This window comes from Bombina bombina, chromosome 1, assembly GCF_027579735.1.
Source record: "Bombina bombina isolate aBomBom1 chromosome 1, aBomBom1.pri, whole genome shotgun sequence".
Lineage (NCBI taxonomy): Eukaryota > Metazoa > Chordata > Amphibia > Anura > Bombinatoridae > Bombina > Bombina bombina.
Window position 1 is genome coordinate 1,461,237,544 of NC_069499.1, and position 20,825 is coordinate 1,461,258,368.

Below are 20,825 nucleotides of genomic sequence, written 5' to 3' on the forward strand. Positions count from 1 at the left end.
GGTCCTGATAAAAGACATCAATTGGAAACCAGAATTCTCATGGTTGACTATTGATGTAGTTAGCTTATACTCAACCATACCATTAGACAAAGGCATGGTTGCTGTGGCATACTTCCTGGATAAATATACAGGTTACAGTAATACAGATAAAGACTTCATACTAAGAGTTCTCTTTTTCTTGCTAACGCACAATTATTTCTCCTTTGGTGGCAGCTTCTACTTGCAAAAAAGAGGTACAGCGATGGGGGCCACTTTTGCCCCCTCATTTGCAAACCTATATATGGGGTGGTGGGAGCTATCCCATATATATGGAGAGAGCTGCGACCAGAGGAGAAATATTGTGATGTACCGGAGATTCATAGATGATCTCCTCCTGATATGGAGGGGATCAATTGAGGAAGGCACTAAATTTGTGGAAAGTCTCAATGACAACGATGTTGGTCTGAGCTTTACAAGTACTGCAAGTAAAACAAATATAGAATATTTGGACCTCACACTCTCTAGTGAAGGTAGTAAAGTAGTCACTAAACTACATAGGAAACAGATAGCAGGTAATAGCATTTTGCATGCTAAAAGTATGCATCCTAAACATACAAGCTTTGGCATACTTAAAGGAGAATTCATTCGTTTACGAAGGAATTGCTCTTCAATATCAGAGTATCATAATATGGCCAGAGACTTTAAAGAGAGGTTTTTACAGAGAGGATTCTCTAGGAAGCTAATCACTAAAGCATACAATATAGTATCTAGAATGGATAGAGACCAAATGCTCAATATGAATAGAGCGCACAAAGACAAAAAGATGATCAACGTACCAATATTTGTAACAAATTATAGCAAGCAATTTGATCAGATTGCAAGCATTATTCACGATTGCCTACCGATCCTTAAAGGAGATGGAGATCTCTATGAGATAGTACAAAAAGGATGTAAATGCATCCCAAGAAGAAACAAAACCCTGGGGAACATTTTGGCCCCAAGTGAAATTAAAATAAATCCACAAAGATCTACAAGCTGGCTGGAATGCAAGGGCCACTATAGATGTGGGGCTGCGAGATGCAAAGCTTGCTCCTACACCCGAATTGGTAAAACTTTTCAATCAACATACACACAAAGGGTGTTTACTATGGATGCATGCACAAACTGTCGCAGCACATATGTAATATACCTCGTAACATGCCAAGAATGTTTAAAACAGTATGTAGGTCTTACTAAAAGGGAAGCTAGAGAGAGAATAAAGGAACATATTTATGACATCAAATCAGAAGATCCAGACTCACAAGTAGCGAGACACTTCAAATTTTGTCACAATAGTAGTACAAACAATCTATCGTGGCAAATTATTGAATGGGTTAAAGTCCCTAGTAGAGGGGGTGATAGAGACAAACTGCTTCGCATGCGCGAGGCATTTTGGATCTTCAAATTGGATACAAGGGCCCCTAGGGGCCTAAACATACATACTGATCTTATAAACTGCTGGAGATAATTCTTTCGGTATTAGCCGCAATGAAACATACTTCTATTTTTCTAAACTCATGATGCTAAACAAAATAGGCACTCTTTTGAATATACATACTGATCTTATAAACTGCTGGAGATAATTCTTTCGGTATTAGCCGCAATGAAACATACTTCTATTTTTCTAAACTCATGATGCTAAACAAAATAGGCACTCTTTTGAATATATGTGCTTACTCTAGCCTTGTATATACTGTCAAGGGGTCCTATTAATATATAAATATTCATGAATTTTACTTCATAAATTCCCCCTTTCACCTAGTTTCTGTCTCTTTCTAATAAACGCAATAGATATTAAACTGAGAGAGATAATATGTTAAAAATGCTAAAAATAAACCAAGTTTAGTGCAAACTAATTTTTAGATCAAGTAATGGAGTTAAGTTCCCTAATCACTGCCAAGTAACCATGGAGTAACCCAAACAAAATTAGTAGAGATTAAGCTAAGCAATATATAAATATAATAAGAAGTATTGAGATAATTTCTCTTTAAACTGTCATAAGGTTAATTACTCAAGTGACACTTCTTAGCTTTATAAATACACAGAATCCTTTTGTGGAACTCCAAGTAACGTTTGAGAATGATCGGTTACAAAACAGAGTGAATATTGCCTTAAACTGATAGATTGTTTATTTAGCATGTTTACAAAAATCAAAAATCTTACATTTCTATTGCTAAGTAATGCTCTGTAAATCTCTAATACCTATATGTCCTTTTTGCACTACATTGCAGACCATGTATATATGTGTTAGCAGGTAACTAAAGAGTTAACTTTGACATTGCACGTCACTGTGATTTTGTAATTTAAGGAGGCTGTGTATCTGAGACAGCACGGTCTATGATTAAGGCAGTGAGCTGAAACATGTTAGACCGCTGCTGTCTCAGATCTGACCTGTTATGTCTTTTGCTGTGAATACCGCAATTTTAATTTGTATGGCAATAAAATTACCCTTTTAAGCTCTTAAGCCTGTGGCCCCGACTCGCCTTTTTTCAAGTTTTGGTTCTATAATAAACAGGTCTGGACTCTGTGGAGGCCAGTCCATGACTGTCAATGTTGTATCAGCTGTTTTTCTCTACAAATATGACTTTACTGCATTAGCAGTGTGCTTGGGATCGTTATAATGCTGAAAAATAAAACTATTCACAATCAGGCACTTTTCAGAAGGAATGGCATGAATGAAACCTGTCTGTGCTTTTCAGCATTCATGATCCCATCAATTTCGGACAATATCCCCAACACCACTTGCAGAAAGGCAGCCCCAAACTAGGACAGACCTTCCACCATGTTTTACTGAATGCTGCAAGCAATCATTCTTCCATCTCTCTACCAACTCTTCTTCTCACATATTGTCAATGATTAGACCCAAAATTCCCAAACTTGGTTTCATCACTCCATAATACTCTTCTGACCTCTCCTGATTCTTCATATTTCTTTATAACTGCTTGAATACCACATCTTGAGTATCCAGTTTGTTAGCTGATTTCCTTTTGATAGTGGCCTTGCTGATACAAAAGTATGATTTTATGTCTGTCAAATTCTGTGATCTTTGGCATTTTGAATGTAATGATGTGATTGAAAGTTGGTCTTATTAGCAAGCATCCAATTAAGTAAACTCATACCACGTGTATGTAATGCTCAAGCATGTCTTGCAGGAACCTGCTGTAATAGACCTTTTTCACAGCAGTCATTTTGACATGAAATAGTAGGACAAATACAGGTTTTAGCAATGACATTAATTAAGGTTCCATTCCATTTAGGTTTACGAGAGCCAGGTTCCTGCTATTGCTTAAGTGTAAGGGGAGGTCACACTAAATGCTTGCCACTTTAGCCTATAGAACCTGTTATTTTCTGATTTTTTTTTCTTAATTTTTTAATACTGCATACAAATATCTTGTATTTTCTGGCTGTATTCGAATAAAGAGACTAAGAAATAATTATATATGGTCGTTATACCATTGCTAAAACAACATATCTAATGGTGGTCTAAGACTTTTACACAGTACTGTATATATATGAATCTAAACAAGTAAAGGTATACAGGTAAACAGCTAATCCACTCCCAGGTAATTTCCCGACTTGACTACTGTAATAACCTACTAACTGGCCTCCCTCTCTCCCGCCTCTCCCCTCTTCAATCCATCCTAAATGCCTCTGCTAGGCTAATCCACCTCTCCCGGCGCTCTGTATCTGCTGCACCTCTCTGCGAGTCCCTTCACTGTCTCCCCATTCACAGCAGAATTAAATTCAAAATTCTCATCCTGACCTACAAAGCCCTTACCAACGCAGCCCCCCCCCCCCTACCTGTCCTCACTCATCAACAAATATACTCCACCCCGCCCCCTAAGATCCAACAATGACCTGCTCCTTGCATCTGCTACCATCACCTCCTCTCATGCTAGACTACAGGACTTCTCTTGTGCGGCACCAACCATCTGGAACGCACTTCCTAGAGCTGTCAAACTTTCCCCTAACCTTTTCTCCTTCAAACGCTCCCTAAAGACCTTTTTTTTCAGGGAAGCCTATCTCCAAATCAGTAACAAATGAATTCCACTTGCCTAATAGCTGCCCTCATCTAACTCCACACTAACATCATTCTCAACTTTGCAGTTACCACCTCCTGTTTCTCACCCATCTAGATTGTAAGTTCCCATGGGAACAGGGCCCTCAATTCCCCCTGTATTTGTTTGTTAAACTTTGTCTGGTGTCTTTTATATTGTATTGCACTGTACTTTTATCTTAGTACCCATGGACAGCGCTGCAGAATCTGTTGGCACTTTATAAATAAAGAATAATAATTCATATGGGATTGTGTGTTGCCGCTGGTGGTGTATTACGCTAAACAGTTCCCACCTCCGGGGGTCCTAGCGGTCCATGCCGAAGGCAATGATTTAGGTTTCTTGCCTCAGAGAGAACTGGTGCGCAAGATTAAGAGGGATTTGGCGATGTTACTTGAGCTGTTTCCGGGTTTAACTATTGTATGGTCAGGCATTGTTTCCGAGATTGGTTTGGAGGGCGGCATGGAACCATGATAGACTTAACAACAGTAGGAAGAAGGTCAACAAACTGATTACAGCCTTTATGCATAGAGTGAAAGGGGTGGTTGTGCATCACAGGGATTTGGAGAATGTGGGTAATGGAGAATTTTATTGCAGGATGGTGTACACCTTAATGTTTTCGGTTTAAGGCTATTTTTCTTCGGGCTCCAAGAGGCTTTGGAATCCTTGGTGTGAGGAATCCTTGGTTTCTCAGTCAGTCCAGTCTTTGGTGGGTGCTAGTTCCCTCAGGTCTACAATTCGACTACAGCCATAAGTGAATGGGTTAACCTCCCCACGGGCTGGGAGAGCAGGTTAAGTAGCTTCTTGGACATGGGGTTCCTTGGAGCTTGGGGTTTTAAAGACATAACAGACTTATTTGAGTCCAGGTGAATCTATATACGGCCTGGTCAACAAGGAAAGGGAGATTAGAGAATTAAGTTTGGGAGCTAGCATCTTCATAGTTAATAGAGTTTATATGGTTCAAAGAGTGATTTATTTTTGTGTTTTAAATTTGTTATTTAATAAACAGTCTGTGGCTAGTATTTTACCAAACAACAAGTGTCTGTATATTCTTTAATTGTTGAATGTTTTAAGGTAATTACGGTTCAAAGGGGGACGTTAATTGACTACTCATGGGGTCAGGCCAGCCCCAGGACACAGTGGAATGTAGGGGGGCTTTGACTCCTGGGAGGAGTTAGGCCCATATTTGGTAGAGTTGTGTGGGTCCCAGGAGAAGGATTACATTATGCAAGGGTGGGGCGGCCATCTTCAGAAAATAACTTCAGAGACAGCAGAAAAGTTACCCTCCCTCACATTGTTTACAGTTTTTTTTTTATTTTTTTATTGAGGATTAAAGGGTATACACATACAGAAGAGAGTGTGTGAGGTTCATACAAGGCTTTAAGTATTCACAGCATATGTAGAAAACAAAGTTTCAAATATTAACATCATATTTGACAAATATAAGTGTACCTGAAAGGTTTTTTTCCTCATTATTTTCCCTTCCTTGTCTGTTATATAGGTCACTCTTGGACCTTATTATTGTGAGTTTACTACAATCAGGGATTAACATTATATAAAGACACATAAACAAACAAATGCATCACAGAATACAATTAAGCTTGAGTAATATTATCATTTGTATAGTAGGATGCATCAGCCAGAACTGAAGACACATAAAAACCATATTATAATGCTATTTGAGGTTGAAAATAACTAATAGGATATCCAGCTAAGTCATAGGGAACAAAGGGGAATTAAAAATTATCTAGCAAAGGTTTGTACATTTTGAATCATAAATTCTATCACTCCACGCTTGGGTATGTGAACTTGTTCAGTGATATTGATGCTAACTCAAAGAGAGCATGGTTTTATGTTCCATATAGATTAAGTGTGTGCTTTCCTGTATATTATGAATGATATCGTTATGTTAGGTATGTAGTTCTAAGTCAAGTATATGTTAACATGAGTTGTATGAGGCTTTTCTTACTTTTGTCTCCCCCATGGCTTCGGCCGCTAGCCTCAGGGGAAAAGGCTATTTTTAACTATCCACTGCATACAACAATGACTATTGTTTTACATTCCATACATAAGGTGTCACTCTGTGGGCCCCCCACTAAAACCCCCAGAGTAAGAGTATATATATATATATAAAATGCATATAATTGTGAGCTGCTTGTATACATGGTGTATTATATGGAGCTAAAGCTTGCCTGTTGCAAACGTTCTTATCGCCTCCCAGAAACATGTAGGTAGGTGAGAAGCGAGTCTCTCTGGGGTCCGCAATGCCCAGGAAACCCCCCCGAAAATTCCTCCAGGGGTGCGAACAGCGACAAGGCCCCCTCAATCCTCTGAAGCTCAGATGAGGCTCTGATGTCTAGTTATGGCAAGATTGTATTGAATAATCTCTCCTCGCATAAGTTAGATATTGAAGAAGTGTGAGGTTTCGGCTTGTGGAGAAGTTTATGCTGCACTGTGTAAGGCAGGTTCATCAGTTTTATGCTGTTTGATTATGGACCCGATGCTCGTGTGCACTCAGTCAAGATGGCGTCATGTTGAGTAATCAGGACATCTGATTCCCTTGATACTTCCCCATGTAGAAAGCTGCGATTGATCAGGTAGTCCAATGGAGCCTTATCCATGAGATCCAGCAAGATTTTCTCAATGTTTTGAAGTGTTTGTTGAGGCGGCTTTGTAGGTCTAATTCCCACGTGGTGGTCATTTTCGGCTGTGGTTATATAGATGTTGATAGGGTCTGATTTAGATGCTACTTTCCTCTTTTCCCTGTCGATATTGGTTTGACAGGAATCTTACAAAAGCACTGCTATGATCAGTTGTGGCTAAATATCGAGGGGAAAGGCGTTGCCGTATGTGACCCGCCGCTCTAGGCCCTTAATGTTTGTTCCTAGTCTCAGCTTCAAGAATACAGTAAAAAATCCCTGTGGTATAATAGTGATGAAAGGTGTGATAATTAAAGGAGTCTTCCCTGTAGGGTATATCTGATAATTGGCGGATTGTGAGATTGTCAGCTGGAGCTTTGGAAAGTGTAACCGCTTGGATCGCCGTTCAGACACGCCCCCCCCCCCCCCTTTTACAGTTTTTTATGTTTTGTCACAGCTTTGGCAGGTGCTAGTTCCCTCACATCTGCAATTGGACTACGGCCATAAGTGAATGGGTTAACCTCCCCACAGGGTGCGGGAGCAGGTTAAGTAGCTTCTTGGACACGGGGTTACTTGGAGCTTGGGGTTTTAAAGAAATAATAGACTTATTTAAGTCCAGGTGAATCTATAGACGGCCTGGTCAACAAGGAAAGGGAGATTAGAGAATTAAGTTTGGGAGCTAGCATTTTCATAGTTAATAGAGTTTATTTGTTCAAAGAGTTATTTATTTTTATGTTTTAAATTTGTTATTTAATAAACAGGCTGTGGTGTCTGTGTATTCTTTAATTGTAGAATGTTTTAAGGTAATTAAGGTTCAAAGGGGGACGTTAATTGACGACTCATGGGGTCAAGCACTGCACATAGTTGCCGTGACAAAGAAGCCTCTTTTGCTGCTGATGCCAGTGAGTTATTATTGTTCTGATTTCCTGGGAGCTGTAAAGATTCCCTGGGATAACATATCTTAGTAAACTTTGTTCCCAGTTAAACTGTACTTATAAAGCTCAATCCTTCCCACTTGCTCATTCTATCCCAGCAAAGATGTTAGCTGTGTGTCTTCTCCTTTCTGCACTGCTACCTCTGGGGTCTTCCCTACCATTACAGGCTCGGGCCCCTCACAAGCTTCTGCTTATCTCCTTTGATGGTTTTCGGTGGGATTACGATCAGGATGTGTCTATGCCCAATATGGACGCTATGGCCAGTGAAGGAGTGAAAGCCAAGTACATGACTCCAGCATTCATCACAATCACCAGCCCCTGTCACTTCACCCTCCTCACAGGCAAGTAATAGAGAAGCATCACAATGCTGGAAAAAGAGGGCATGTGTCTTAATCTGTAAACAGACTTAAAAATGTGAATATAAAATATAAGGAGAATAAGATTTTTTTAGTGAGCCCCATATCGCAATCTGTCATTAAATGTAGGATCTCACCCTTATCAAAACTTCCCTGCTGCCTAGTAAGGAAGGTGATTACTGTTGTCATGACGAGCCGCAGCAAATTAAACTGGAAGAGGAAGTATAAAAATGAAGAAAAAAAAAACACTGAAAAAACAGGCTAGTATGGGTAGAAGGGCTCATCCCAGAGTGTGAATCTGTTTAATCTAAATAGGGACAGAAAGTCAGGCAGTTCTTCAGACAAAATAAGGCAAATAGGTCTGAAATTAGCACAATCTAGGAGGTTGTGCAATGAAGTCTCTTGAAAAGTGGTCTATGGGGGGTGTACAAAATTCCCTTTAAAGGGACAGTATACACCAATTTTCATTTAACTGCATATAATAGACACTATTATAAAGCTTCAGTCCCTAAGTGGCATTCTTAGGTAAGAAGAGAGACCAGATATCTAATGAGAGAATTTTTATAACTATTCATGATCAAATACAGGAGCAAGTCTTGGTCATATGCTCTTCATTAATAAAGATGCGCATGTGAAAAAGTATGGAATGGAATGCGCATGCGGTCGGAAGCGCTAAATAGAATAAGCTGGTTGGCTGCACGGATTGCATGTGGAACAGCCCGTTTTTGAAGGCTGTCGTTAGGATAAAAATAGTATTTATTTTAAACAGCTCAGATCTTTTGTTTTGAAAAAAGAGTGACTTTTATAGCTGTTAACATTATAAATAATTATATATGTTTTGTATGTATGTAGTTTTGGACTGTTTTATAATCCTTAAACAATGTTATACATTGTGCAAACACTGCTGCCATCAGGTGCCCAAAATGATTCTTGCAAAACTGCTGCCATATAGGGCTCCTGACATATAAATGCTACCTACCTAGATATTCTTTTTAACAAAGAATATCATAAGAATAAAGTAAATTTGATAATAAAAGTAAATTGGAAGCATTTAAAACTGATGCTTTATCTTAATCATGTGTCTTTAAGTATGCATTCTAACCTCTGCAGAGGAAGTAGAAAAAGCACAATTACAGATAAAGCAGGTAAGATCAGGCAAAATAAAAAAAGTGACTGTACATTGCATTGCTCAAATATCATTGTGGGGGGTAGTTTTGAGTCTAATGTATCTTGATAGATAGATAGACAGACAGACAGACAAATAGACAGATAGATACAGAGATAGATGATAGAGATATAGAAAAAACATTGTGGCATCAACAGGTGTGAGAATAGTCAGTGGAATATTTTTTGATGCATTGTACATACACAATTTTTCTATATACATATTATGAAAATAAAAATATCAATCCGTGGATTGAGGGTCTGTACATCTGATTAGCACTCACAATCCTAAGAAAGGGGTGGCTATCAATTAGAACAATATTCATAAGACTTGCATAGGGGAGTGGTTTAAACTGAATACTTAGGGCTAGATTTATTATAGCTGACGCGTACAGGGGCGCGTATACGCGCCCCTGTACGCCTCAGCTCGCCTGTGGCTGGGCGAAATTGCTCGCAGGTATTTGGCATTACACACAAACGCAATTTTGCGCTCGCGTGCAATCCCGCCCCCTGCCCGCGCACAGCCAATCACGCGCGGGCAGGAGCTGTCAATCTCCTCGGACGGACTCAACCGAGGAGATTGAATTTCGCCAGTTTAGAGGTGGCGAAGAGCGTTATCAAGCAGCAGTCTGGTGACCGCTGCTTGATAAATCACGGCGAGCAAATTCTTGTGAGAACTTGCTGCCGTAGGGCTGCCGTAGGGGCTTCATAAATCTAGCCCTTAAAATATAACCTTTATTAGGAAATTCTTTAAAAATATCCACATACAGACATACACATGTTAAAAACACAGGGAGATTGACATGTTGAGGTTGTCAGCGCACTAAATAAATTAGGTACAAATGATATTATAGGAGAAAGTTTTATCAACCTAGGATGTATAGATTCATAGTTGAAGTACATAGCACCGACACCCTATTAATAACAATAATATTCTGACACAGTTCAGATTATAACCCACCCTAAATAAGGAATACTAAGTCTATTTCCATAGTAGTGCCATTAGTATCTAAGTCTTTTTTCTATGTTATGAAAATAGTAGTATTATAGTTTAATGAGTTCCAAAATGATGTGGAACTACAACTAATACGACCATGATACTTAAGACATCAGCTCTTAGGTATAACATCTATTATCCCCATATACTTAGAATGGATACATAACATATCATTGTACAAACAGGTGGCATTTCACAATAAAGTAACAGTTATTTAGTCTGCTCTGCAGTAATACACAAGAGCTGTTATAACAACTCACTGGCATCATTAGCGGACAGTGACTGCACAAAAAGCCAGTATGTAGTATTAAAATAAACTGAAAACTTCATTGTGCTACAGTAAAACCAAAGAATACCTGGGGCTTAACTAGAATAGTCAGTTCATTTATTAACATCCCTGGTGTATAAAAACATTTATTATTGATTCTGATGACACTAAAAAGCTCCCAGTTGATTTAGGGGGGAGCTCTTTCTCTTTTTTTTTTTATTTGCTGCAAAATATTAAAATTCTAAAACTTTCTTTCAAATGTATTGTTTTAATAACCATTAAGTTAAAATTAAGTTAAAGACCCAGCAAGTGCAAATCTACTTCAGAAATTAATTAGTTTAATATGAACAGCTCGCCTTCTCTATTCATTGTAGGAAAATACATTGAGAATCACGGAGTGGTCCACAATATGTATTTTGACATGAGTACTGGAGAGAAGAAAGGTTACCACGCCACGCAGGGTGTCTCTAAATGGTGGGATAATGGTAGCCTTCCTATCTGGATCACAGCCCAAAGACAGGTAATATATATGTATATATATGTGGGTATGTTGTATCTGTGTGTATGCTTGGTCTGTATCTGGTCCCCTTGTAATGTAGGAGATTACTTGCTCCACTGGAAGTTTTAAATGAAGGGAGCAGGGACTATTGAAGAATATCTATCTCCACTCTCCACCTCTGATTAATGCAGATAAGCCTATTGAGGGGGCAGCAACTTCACAGGAGCCACTATGCCCTAAAGACAGTATACTGCACACTCACACAATACCCTTCTCAAAGTGGGGGTTGCTATAATTAAAATGATAGGCCTTATGCTCCTCTAACAGCCTAACAGATGGCTTTTAGAGTAACCCTAGCACCATAAAATAATCACTGTATGGGGTCCCTCTTTCAAAAGCATGGGGTCCCTCTTTCAAAAGCATATCAGCTGGTTACCATGGCAGCAGTGATGCCCTGAAAGAGCTGTATTCCCCGCTAATGATCACCTTGCTGCAACCAGTAGCCTTATTTTATTGTGTTGTTGATGTTAGGGCTGATAAGTCCTTATTTCTCAGAGACAATAAAATATGTAGGTAACAAAAAAATTGATGTGTAAATGCAATGATCGTCAACTGGCTAAAAAAACTCACAGGGGTGTGAAATAGCTTATTAGTGAAGGTTATTTAGAAGGAAATCTCCTTTTACAAATATGGGGTCAGCTAACCCGTTAATAATCATGTCAATACTTTGTACCCTATTAGACCCATTTTTTTTACAAAATGTAGGACACCTCTGGAACTTTAAGACATACAAAACCCATAAACCCTGTACATCACAGTCCCCAGAGAACATAATACTTACAGAGGTTGCAGAGTAGCTGTTTGCCTCGGTCACTGCCCTTATAGTTGACAACTTAGCACACTGCAGATCAATACAGCATTCATCCGGAATATTGCTTACACTATTTAAGATCAGCCAAAGTGTCTATCAGACACCAGGGGATCAATCACAGTTCTTTAGAAAACTTTAATTCTTCACTTGCAAAATGTATAAACGCATTTACAGACAAACAACAACGTTTCGAGCCATAAGGCAATTAATCATACCAAGGCCCAGAATGCTTGAAATGTCACTGTCTGTCTGTGATACTTTTAATACATTTTGAAAGTGATGGGTGCTGCACTTATATTTTATTCACCATATGGACTGAAGAGTGGAGGTACAGAACTCTTTAACTGCTTTATACTCTTTGGTGAAGCACAGGTGCTGGACTTATTTGTAACTGATGTCTTAAGAACTTTATTTAAAAATGTTTCTTCAACATTAACGTATATGGGGACTATTGTAGATTAATTATTTCATAGGCTTTCTAAGGGATAGTGATAGGCTCCCTGATTGTTCTGGAGCTGACCACGGTGTAGTAGTAGCCTCTGGTACTTGGTTTCCTGCTTGTCCTGGCTCCTCCTTTGATTAGACTCCAAATTTAAGGTTTGGGTTTCGGAATAGTTTGGATTTTGAAATATTTGATTTTGTAAAAGGGTTTGGAGAGGCGATGGAACCAAGTGCAAACAACAATATTTTATGTAATTTAGGCAATATTTACATGTCCTGATACAGCTAAATGTAGTTTTATATTATTTTTGAATACTTTTGTATACACAGTACCCTCAGAAAAATACTACAGTACTGTAATCAGAAAGGTAATAGTTGTTTAAAATAAATAAATACACGTCTAAGGAAGGGGTGAAGACCTCAAAAACGTTTACGCAATAAAATCACTTTGATTTAATCCCAGAGAGTGCATTTGCCTTTATATTGGCTTATATATATATATCTTTTATTTGTTTAAACGTGCCTCCTAGCATGACTATAAAGACATTATTTTCAGCATGTACTCCTAATCATAAACATCTACAAATATTGGGGCCGATTTATCAAGCCCCTGTTTCACTGGAAGACCTAAAGACCGCTGCTACATAACTTGTCCGTCTGCTCTGAAGCTACAGACAGAAATCAACTCGATCAAATACGATCGGGTTGATTGACACCCCCTGCTAGCGGCCAATCGCGAATCTGCGGGGAGGGGGCATTGCACAAGCAGTTCACAAGAACTGCTGGTGCAATGATAAATGCCAACAGCGTATGCTGTCTGCATTTATCGATGTGCAGCGGAAATGATACGCTACATTGTATCATGTCCGCTCGCTCTATGATAAATCTACCCTATTATACATATAGGGTTTCCACCTTTCTTAGAAAATAAATACCGGCAACGTTAATTAGCATTTTCAACAAATCTTAATCTGCACTCACATCTACGGTATGCAATCACATCGGCCAGGGTGTCAGGATCAGTTGTATACAGCATGGAAATGATGCGACAAACTGGACATTAATAAACAGAAAGTGTGTGTGAAAAGAGAGAGATACAGGGAGAGACTATACACATAGATATAGATAGCGATAGATAGATAGACAGACAGATAGATAAATGGATAAATAAATAGATAGATACAGATAAATATAAATAGATAAATAAATTCAGAAAGATATATAGACGTGGAATTTGAGGTAAAGTGAATAAGAATATGTTTATATTAGAAAAATGACAATGATTATATGCATACAGTGTTTACATACGGATCTTACATTGCAGGGCAATATACTAGCACAGAGAAAAATACCGGCCAGGTGGCAACCTTATATGCATTTAAAAACAAATAAATAAAAAGTTAGATCATTTCTAAAATATTTAACAAAATTTATTTAATCCTTTAATTAGAATTAAAATAATGTATAGTTAATTTATAGACCTTTTCCTTAAATGGACTCCAAATAGAATATAATGTATTTTTAATGTTAATATTTTGTGGGGTCTTTATAAAGGACAAAGGACTAAAAAAATTTAGTAGTGTATCTTTAATAGAAATGCAAGAAAAAAAAAAAAGATTTATATCAAGAAAACGTACATTAGCCTTACCATGCCAACCATATCTCATACTGATAACAATGACTGTGTTGTAAATTAATAAATAACAAGTTTATTCCAATTCATTAGAAGAGGTATGCAGTGCTTCCTACCGGTTTTCAAAGATAAATGGACAAAAGAAGACAATACAAAAATTCCATATTGTGTTAAAGAAGGGATGGCCAACTGGTGGCCCTAGGGCTACATGCGGCCCTTAGTACCCGATTTTGATGCTCTTTGGAAAAGTAGAATTAACAGTGTGCACCACAGTTTTGTGGCCCTAGGGAAAACCAGAATTAAAAAAAATGTTCTTTGTGGTGACCACAACTTAAAAGGAGGGAAGTACACCATGGATCAATATTTTACAGAGACATCAACTAAATGGTATCCTGACAGACTTTAGTATGTAAACAATTATTTTTATGCACCAATTTGACAGATGGGGGTTCTTATTCTGTTATGATTCTAATTGTTATCCCGAGCTCTAATCGTAGCAACTTTCTGTTATTACTCTAATTATCTCTTTGAAGTTTTAATCCTGGCAACATACCCCAATATTTTACATTTAATATTGTTAGCATAATATATGCGGTTATACGCTCAACTATAACATTTTGACATGCAGGCTAAAGGTGATATAAGCACTTCTCTTGTGGTTAGAGGCCGGAGCTGCAGGGGATGGTAAGCAAGAAATAAGTCTCATAAAGCATATTAATTCATGTCCAGCAAAAAGAATATAAAATTAAACCACTCATGTTTATATTTATATAGCACTGTTGCCCATGTCCCTAGAGCCCTATTAACATGCTTCATTTTTTTCTTTTAGGATCTTCCTTGTACACCACACATAGCTAAAAGCTCTGCTATATAATACCATGTTATCACACTTATTATTTCCCATATATAGGTCTGAACAGGATGTTATATATCTTATATTTTACTTTTAATTTTGTTAATACACTGACACTGTAAGGATCAGTTGTGGCCCCCAATCTAAATATTTCCTAACAGCTGAGTTACATATTAAAAAACATAGCAAGAAAGTGGATTCCCCAAAATAAGGGGTTTCCAAAAGTCTAGGCTAAACCAGCACAACCGTTAATAATGAAAACTCAAGAAACATAAGTGTCAAAAAGTAAAAATATCCTTTAATAAATCACACAATTCACAAACATACCACATTCATACATGGGATCCCAGTAAATAAAAGTCAATAGGCTGAGATGAAACTTCTGGTGCACCGGGGCGAACTGGATAGATATACGTTAACCAGTGGTATTTGGGGACTTTAAAGATATGGAACTATCTCCTTTGTGGATTACAAATATTTAATACCACTGGTTAACGTATATCTATCCAGTTCGCCCTGGTGCACCAGAAGTTTCCTCTCAGCCTATTGACTTTTATTTACTGGGATCCCATGTATGAATGTGGTATGTTTGTGAATTGTGTGATTTATTAAAGGATATTTTTACTTTTTGACACTTATGTTTCTTGAGTTTTCATTATTAACGGTTGTGCTGGTTTAGCCTAGACTTTTGGAAACCCCTTATTTTGGGGAATCCACTTTCTTGCTATGTTTGTTAAAATATAATTCTCTAGGTAGCATCCGCTTTTCTTATAATAAGTACCTGAGTTCGAGTGCAGCTGCCCTGCTTTGTTTTGTTTACTATAGCTGAGTTACATAGTTATGGTTTCCTTTTCTGTTTTACACTCATATAATACTTTAAAAATAATCCCTACATGGTCTGACATCTATAAGGGACCCATGAGTGGTCCAACTGGATATTTACAGGGACTTTTTTTTACTTTGTTTATACTACCATATATGACTTGCTTTGTATACAACTTGCAATTTTGATGTCAATGTGTATCTTACTTTTTATGTACAACTTTTTATTTGTATGTCCTCAATAAAAAAAAAAAAATAAATAAAAAAAATAAAAAAGGAGGGAAGTACAGCAGACATAGGCCCTGTGCCACTGAACCATTTTTAGCCATATATTATGTTTGTTTAACAGCCATACATGTATTTGTGGCCCTTAAAGGGACACTGTACCCAAATTTTTTCCTTTGTGATTCAGATAGAGCATGACATTTTAAGCAACTTTCTAATTTACTCCTATTTTCTTCATTCTCTTGGTATCTTTTTTTGAACTGCAAGAATGTAAGTTTAGATGCCGGCCAATTTTTGGTGAACAACCTGGGTTGTCCTTGCTGATTGGTGGATAAATTCATCCACCAATAAAAAAGTGCTGTCCAGAGTACTAAAACAAACAAAAAACTTAGATGCCTTATTTTTCAAATAAAGATAGCAAGAGAACAAAGAAAAATTGCTAATAGAAGTCAATTAGAAAGTTGCTTAACATTGCATTCGCTATCTGAATCACAAAAGAAAAAAAATTGGGTTCAGTGTCCCTTTAAGGCTTTTAAAATATTGATCTACTGCCCCCTTCTGCTAAGAATTGGCCGTGTGTAAAGTATTGTAATATTGCACTATTGCTCAATTAGAACTGTGTGTTTAACTCCTGCAAAGGGGTTAAACACATAGGTTAAGTCATCTTCACATTTTATGGTTTTAGCGGCTGTGTCTACAGGGGAGCTAATTAAATTGGATCTACCTGATTTTGTTTGTCTGTCTATCTAGTATACAACAGAAGTGAGTACACCCCTGTGCAATATCACTTTATATGTTTTTGATGACATCCTCCTCGGCATGGAGGATACCAGTGTTGCACAAATTTTTTTTTTTTAAGCTGCTTTTTTGCTGGAAGGGTTGTGTTGTTCTACCTTTCTCTTTAAAATACCCCAAAGGTGTTCTATACTTGGCCAGACCATGGTTTGTTTCTTCTTTAGAAACCAAAAACAAATACTTTACAAAGACTATATTGAAAATACAAGCCCCAAAGTAGAAACTAAAGGAAAGACAATAAAAAAAGAAAACGTAGTATGGAAAAGAAAAGAAACAATTTGGTGCATATTTGATAAAATTCTTCCTGAAACTAATATCTTGCTGCAATATGGCAACTCGTAAATATATGGATTCCCCTCTCATGACAGCAGTGAGCTGCGAGTTCAGTTTCATTATACTCATAGGAGAATTCTATCTCCTAACTGTTCCTGCCACATAAAACAAGTTCAACTGCGAACAAACACCACCTTCACAAAAACGTCATAAAAACTTTTAAGAAATTTTACTTTTTCTGATTAAAACTGTTTACATACCGCTTGTGCAACCATGACACAAATGATTGTAAAAGCTTCAGAATTAGCAGACATGCACAGCTTTGCCATTGGTCTTTGATAATTAGAACGCCGCTAATTGCAGCTACACACCACCCTTCTGAAATTACCAGCAGAAAAAGGATTAAATTAGTTAGCTGGTAAGGGAAATAGTATAGTAATGTAGGTATTACCCTCCTACCCTACACCTCCACCTCCCTGATCCCTCTCAAACAGCCCCCCACATGCATCCTCACCATCTTAGGTACTGGCAGACAGTCTGTCAGTATGAAGTTTAGGTTGTTTTTAAAAAAAAAATATATATATATATATTATTATTTTTATGCAGTGTAGTGATCCCTCCTCAACCCTTCCACCTCCCTGATCCCTCTTAAACAGTTCTCTAATCCTCCCCCCCTCCAACTAATGGCAGCCATCTTTGGTACTGGCAGTACCCAATTTATAAGGTTTTTTTAATTTAGTTAAACTTTTTTATTTATCTGTAGTGTAGTGGTTCTCCCCTGCTTCCCCCTCCCTGCAATCATTATTTAGGGGCTCTCCCCCCTTACCCCAACCTTTTTCTGTAGTGCATGCCCCATCACTCCCTAACCCTTCAAAATACTTTTTTCTGCAGTGTAGGACCCCTCACACTAACTCCTACCCACCCGCCTTCCCTCCCACACCTCCCACTGGCACAAGGGGAGATTGTTACAGACAGTAACACAGACCATGTCACTGTCAGTAAAGATCTAGCAATCTGCCTTCATATGGTAACGGAGCACCAATCATGCACTGTTAGCATTTGAAGACAGATGCCTGCAGCTCAGGAACAGCAGCTCTCGGCTGTCACTTGACAACCGAGACTACTAGAGCTTACTGAAGCTGGGATGTAGATCTACGCTATGCAGTTATGGGCTATGTACTACATGATGTAGGCTTATGGTGCAGAGGGTTAAATGAGTGTTTATTTCAAATAAGATTCTATTTACACATTGATGAAATTTCACCCTAACAGGATATTTATTTTTATTTTTCTGCATTTAAATGATCCTTTAAAATACTGATCACTCCCTTAAAATACTAGCTGGGTTATTACATTAGCACCATGGGGCCCATTTATCAAGCTCCGATCGGAGCTTGATGGGCCTTGTTTCTGGCAAGTCTCCAGACTCACCAGAAACACAAGTTATGGAGCAGCGGTCTACAGACCGCTGCTCCATAACCCTGTCCGCCTGCTCTGATGAGACGGACAAGAATCACCGGAAAAATCAACCCGATCGAGTACGATCGGGTTGATTGACACCCCCCTGCTGGCGGCCCTTTGGCTGCGAGTCTGCAGGGGGCGGCGTTGCACCAGCAGCTCTTGTGAGCTGCTGGTGCAATGCTGAATACGGAGAGAGTATTGCTCTTCGCATTCAGCGGGGTCTTGCAGACCTGATCCGCACTGTCGGATCAGGTCCGCAAGACCTATGATAAATAGGCCCCCATATCTCAAGATTCATGGTTAGTCTACCTGAGGTACTGTTAATTGAACTGTGGTTTGTCACCAAATGGGTGAACTTCCTGCATTATATATATTTACCTAATTAATTATAAACACTGTCCCAGAGTCAAATCGCACAAACCTATATGAAATAAAGTTATTTCTTCCTATAGGTTGCAGAAGTAATTTGAATATAAAACAAATAGGATAATGTTACTACCTATAATTATACATCTTAAAGAATGCAGAACCCCAACATTTCTGTATGCTGTACAGTGATTGGTTAATATTTGCAGAAGCCCATTTATATCTGTTTCTAATTGGCCACAGTGAAGAAAAATAAACGACATTAAAGAGGCTCAGGACTGTAACACACTACATATTTCTCTAACAAATTCTAAAAAAAATACCTTTAGAAACAGAGACCCTGTTATAGTGAAAAATTTTTTAATGTGTTGGTATCTAATGATCATTTAAAATCAGGCCTATCTTTAGATCACAGTACAGCATATACTGTAGAAATGTCGGGGTTCTGCATTCCACAGAATGTACTTCAGCCTATCTGGGGGTAGAAACACTGCAATTTGTAAATTACTAGAAAAGCAGACAGAATGATAAATAATAAGTGGGCTGCAAAGTTTTATTTTTAATTATGCATAATTATTTTATGGGGAATTCATTTTTGAGTTAATTGTCCCTTTAAATAATTCATGAATTACTGAATGTATTTACCTACACTAGACACCCCTAAAATCTAACCAACACTTGAAGTAAATCTATTCAGTGGCTGACTAAAATTTTCTAAACCCCATAAAGAAAAATATCTAAAAATAGTTACCCTAAAAAGCTTTTAAGGGACATGAAACCCAAAATTTTTCTTTCATGATTCAGATAGAGAATACAATTTTAAACAATTTTCTAATTTACTTCTATTATCTAATCTGTTTTATTCTCTTGGTATCATTTGTTGAAGGAGCAGCAATGCACTACTGGTTTCTAACTGAACACATGGGTGAGCCAATGACAATCAGTTTATATATGCAGTCACCAATCAACAGCTAGAACCTAGGTTCTCTGCTGCACATGTACTTGCCTAGATAAACATTTCAGCAAAGGATAACAAGAGAAAGAAGCAAATTAAATAATAGAAGTAAATTGGAAAGTTGTTGGAAATTGTATTCTCTATCTGAATCATGAAAGAACAATTTTGGATTTCATGTCCCTTTAAGTTACTTAAAGGATCAGTCAACACAGTAGATTTGCATGATCAACAAATGCAAGATAACACGACAATGCAATAGCACTTAGTCTGAACTTCAAACGAGTAGTAGATTTTTTTTTCTGACAATTTTAAAAGATATGTCTTTTTCCACTCCCCCTGCACCATGTGACAGCCATCAGCCAATCACAAATGCATACACGTACCATGTGACAGCCATCAGCCATTCACAAATGCATACACACTTATTCTTGCACATGCTCAGTAGGAGCTGGTGATTCAAAAAGTTTAAATATAAAAAGGCTGTGCACATTTTGTTAATGGAAGTTAATTGGAAAGTTGTTTAAAATGGCATGTTCTATCTGAATAATGAAAGGCTAATTTTGATTAAGTGTCCCTTTAACTAGGTTCAAGTCATTGGAGGTCTGAGATAATCTGGCATGTTTCATATCTGATATATCACTCTAGAATTATAAACATTTCAAAATCTGTATTTATGAAAGGGATATATTACACAATCAATATGCAAAATACCCACAAAAGGCCCATAAAAGTCAATTAAAACATCAATTTGTTATCAGATTGTACAGTCTGTTGTAACAAAGATCAACTTCTAGATTATCCAGATAATACTTTGCTGACCAACACCTGATATGTATCACAGTTATACTTGTGTGGCCATTTATTTTATTATATTTTTTTTATTTATAGTTTTTAACACAATCATAGAATGTTATGTGCAGATGCAAATACCGTAAAGAAAATACTGGTGGTTGTAATTAAAGGGAAATTCTTTTGCTAAATTTACATGCTGTAATACAGGGGTCGGAAAACTTTTTGTATATAGTAACTATCTCTTTCAAGAGGCAAAATCGAGGAAGTGAGAAAACCAATTTCCACAAAACTTTATTAACAGAATTCAAAATATGTTATTTTTGTAATGAAGATTCAGTTTTTAATTTCCTATTTTTCCTCACCTTTGTTTTCCTTTGGGTTGGGCCACTGAAAATACACAAACAAAT

General features: G+C 37.6%; 1 protein-coding gene across 1 annotated transcript in view; it reads left to right on the forward strand.

Annotated features, from left to right (window-relative positions):
• The first annotated feature begins 343 nt into the window (after positions 1-343).
• Positions 344-20,825, forward strand: part of ENPP7 (ectonucleotide pyrophosphatase/phosphodiesterase 7) — a 30,307-nt gene continuing 9,825 nt past the window's right edge. The window contains exons 1-3 of the mRNA XM_053721154.1: positions 344-1,085; positions 7,746-7,988; positions 10,807-10,952. Of these exons, the coding sequence (XP_053577129.1) occupies positions 344-1,085; positions 7,746-7,988; positions 10,807-10,952 (1,131 nt within the window). The remainder of the gene's footprint in view (positions 1,086-7,745; positions 7,989-10,806; positions 10,953-20,825) is intronic.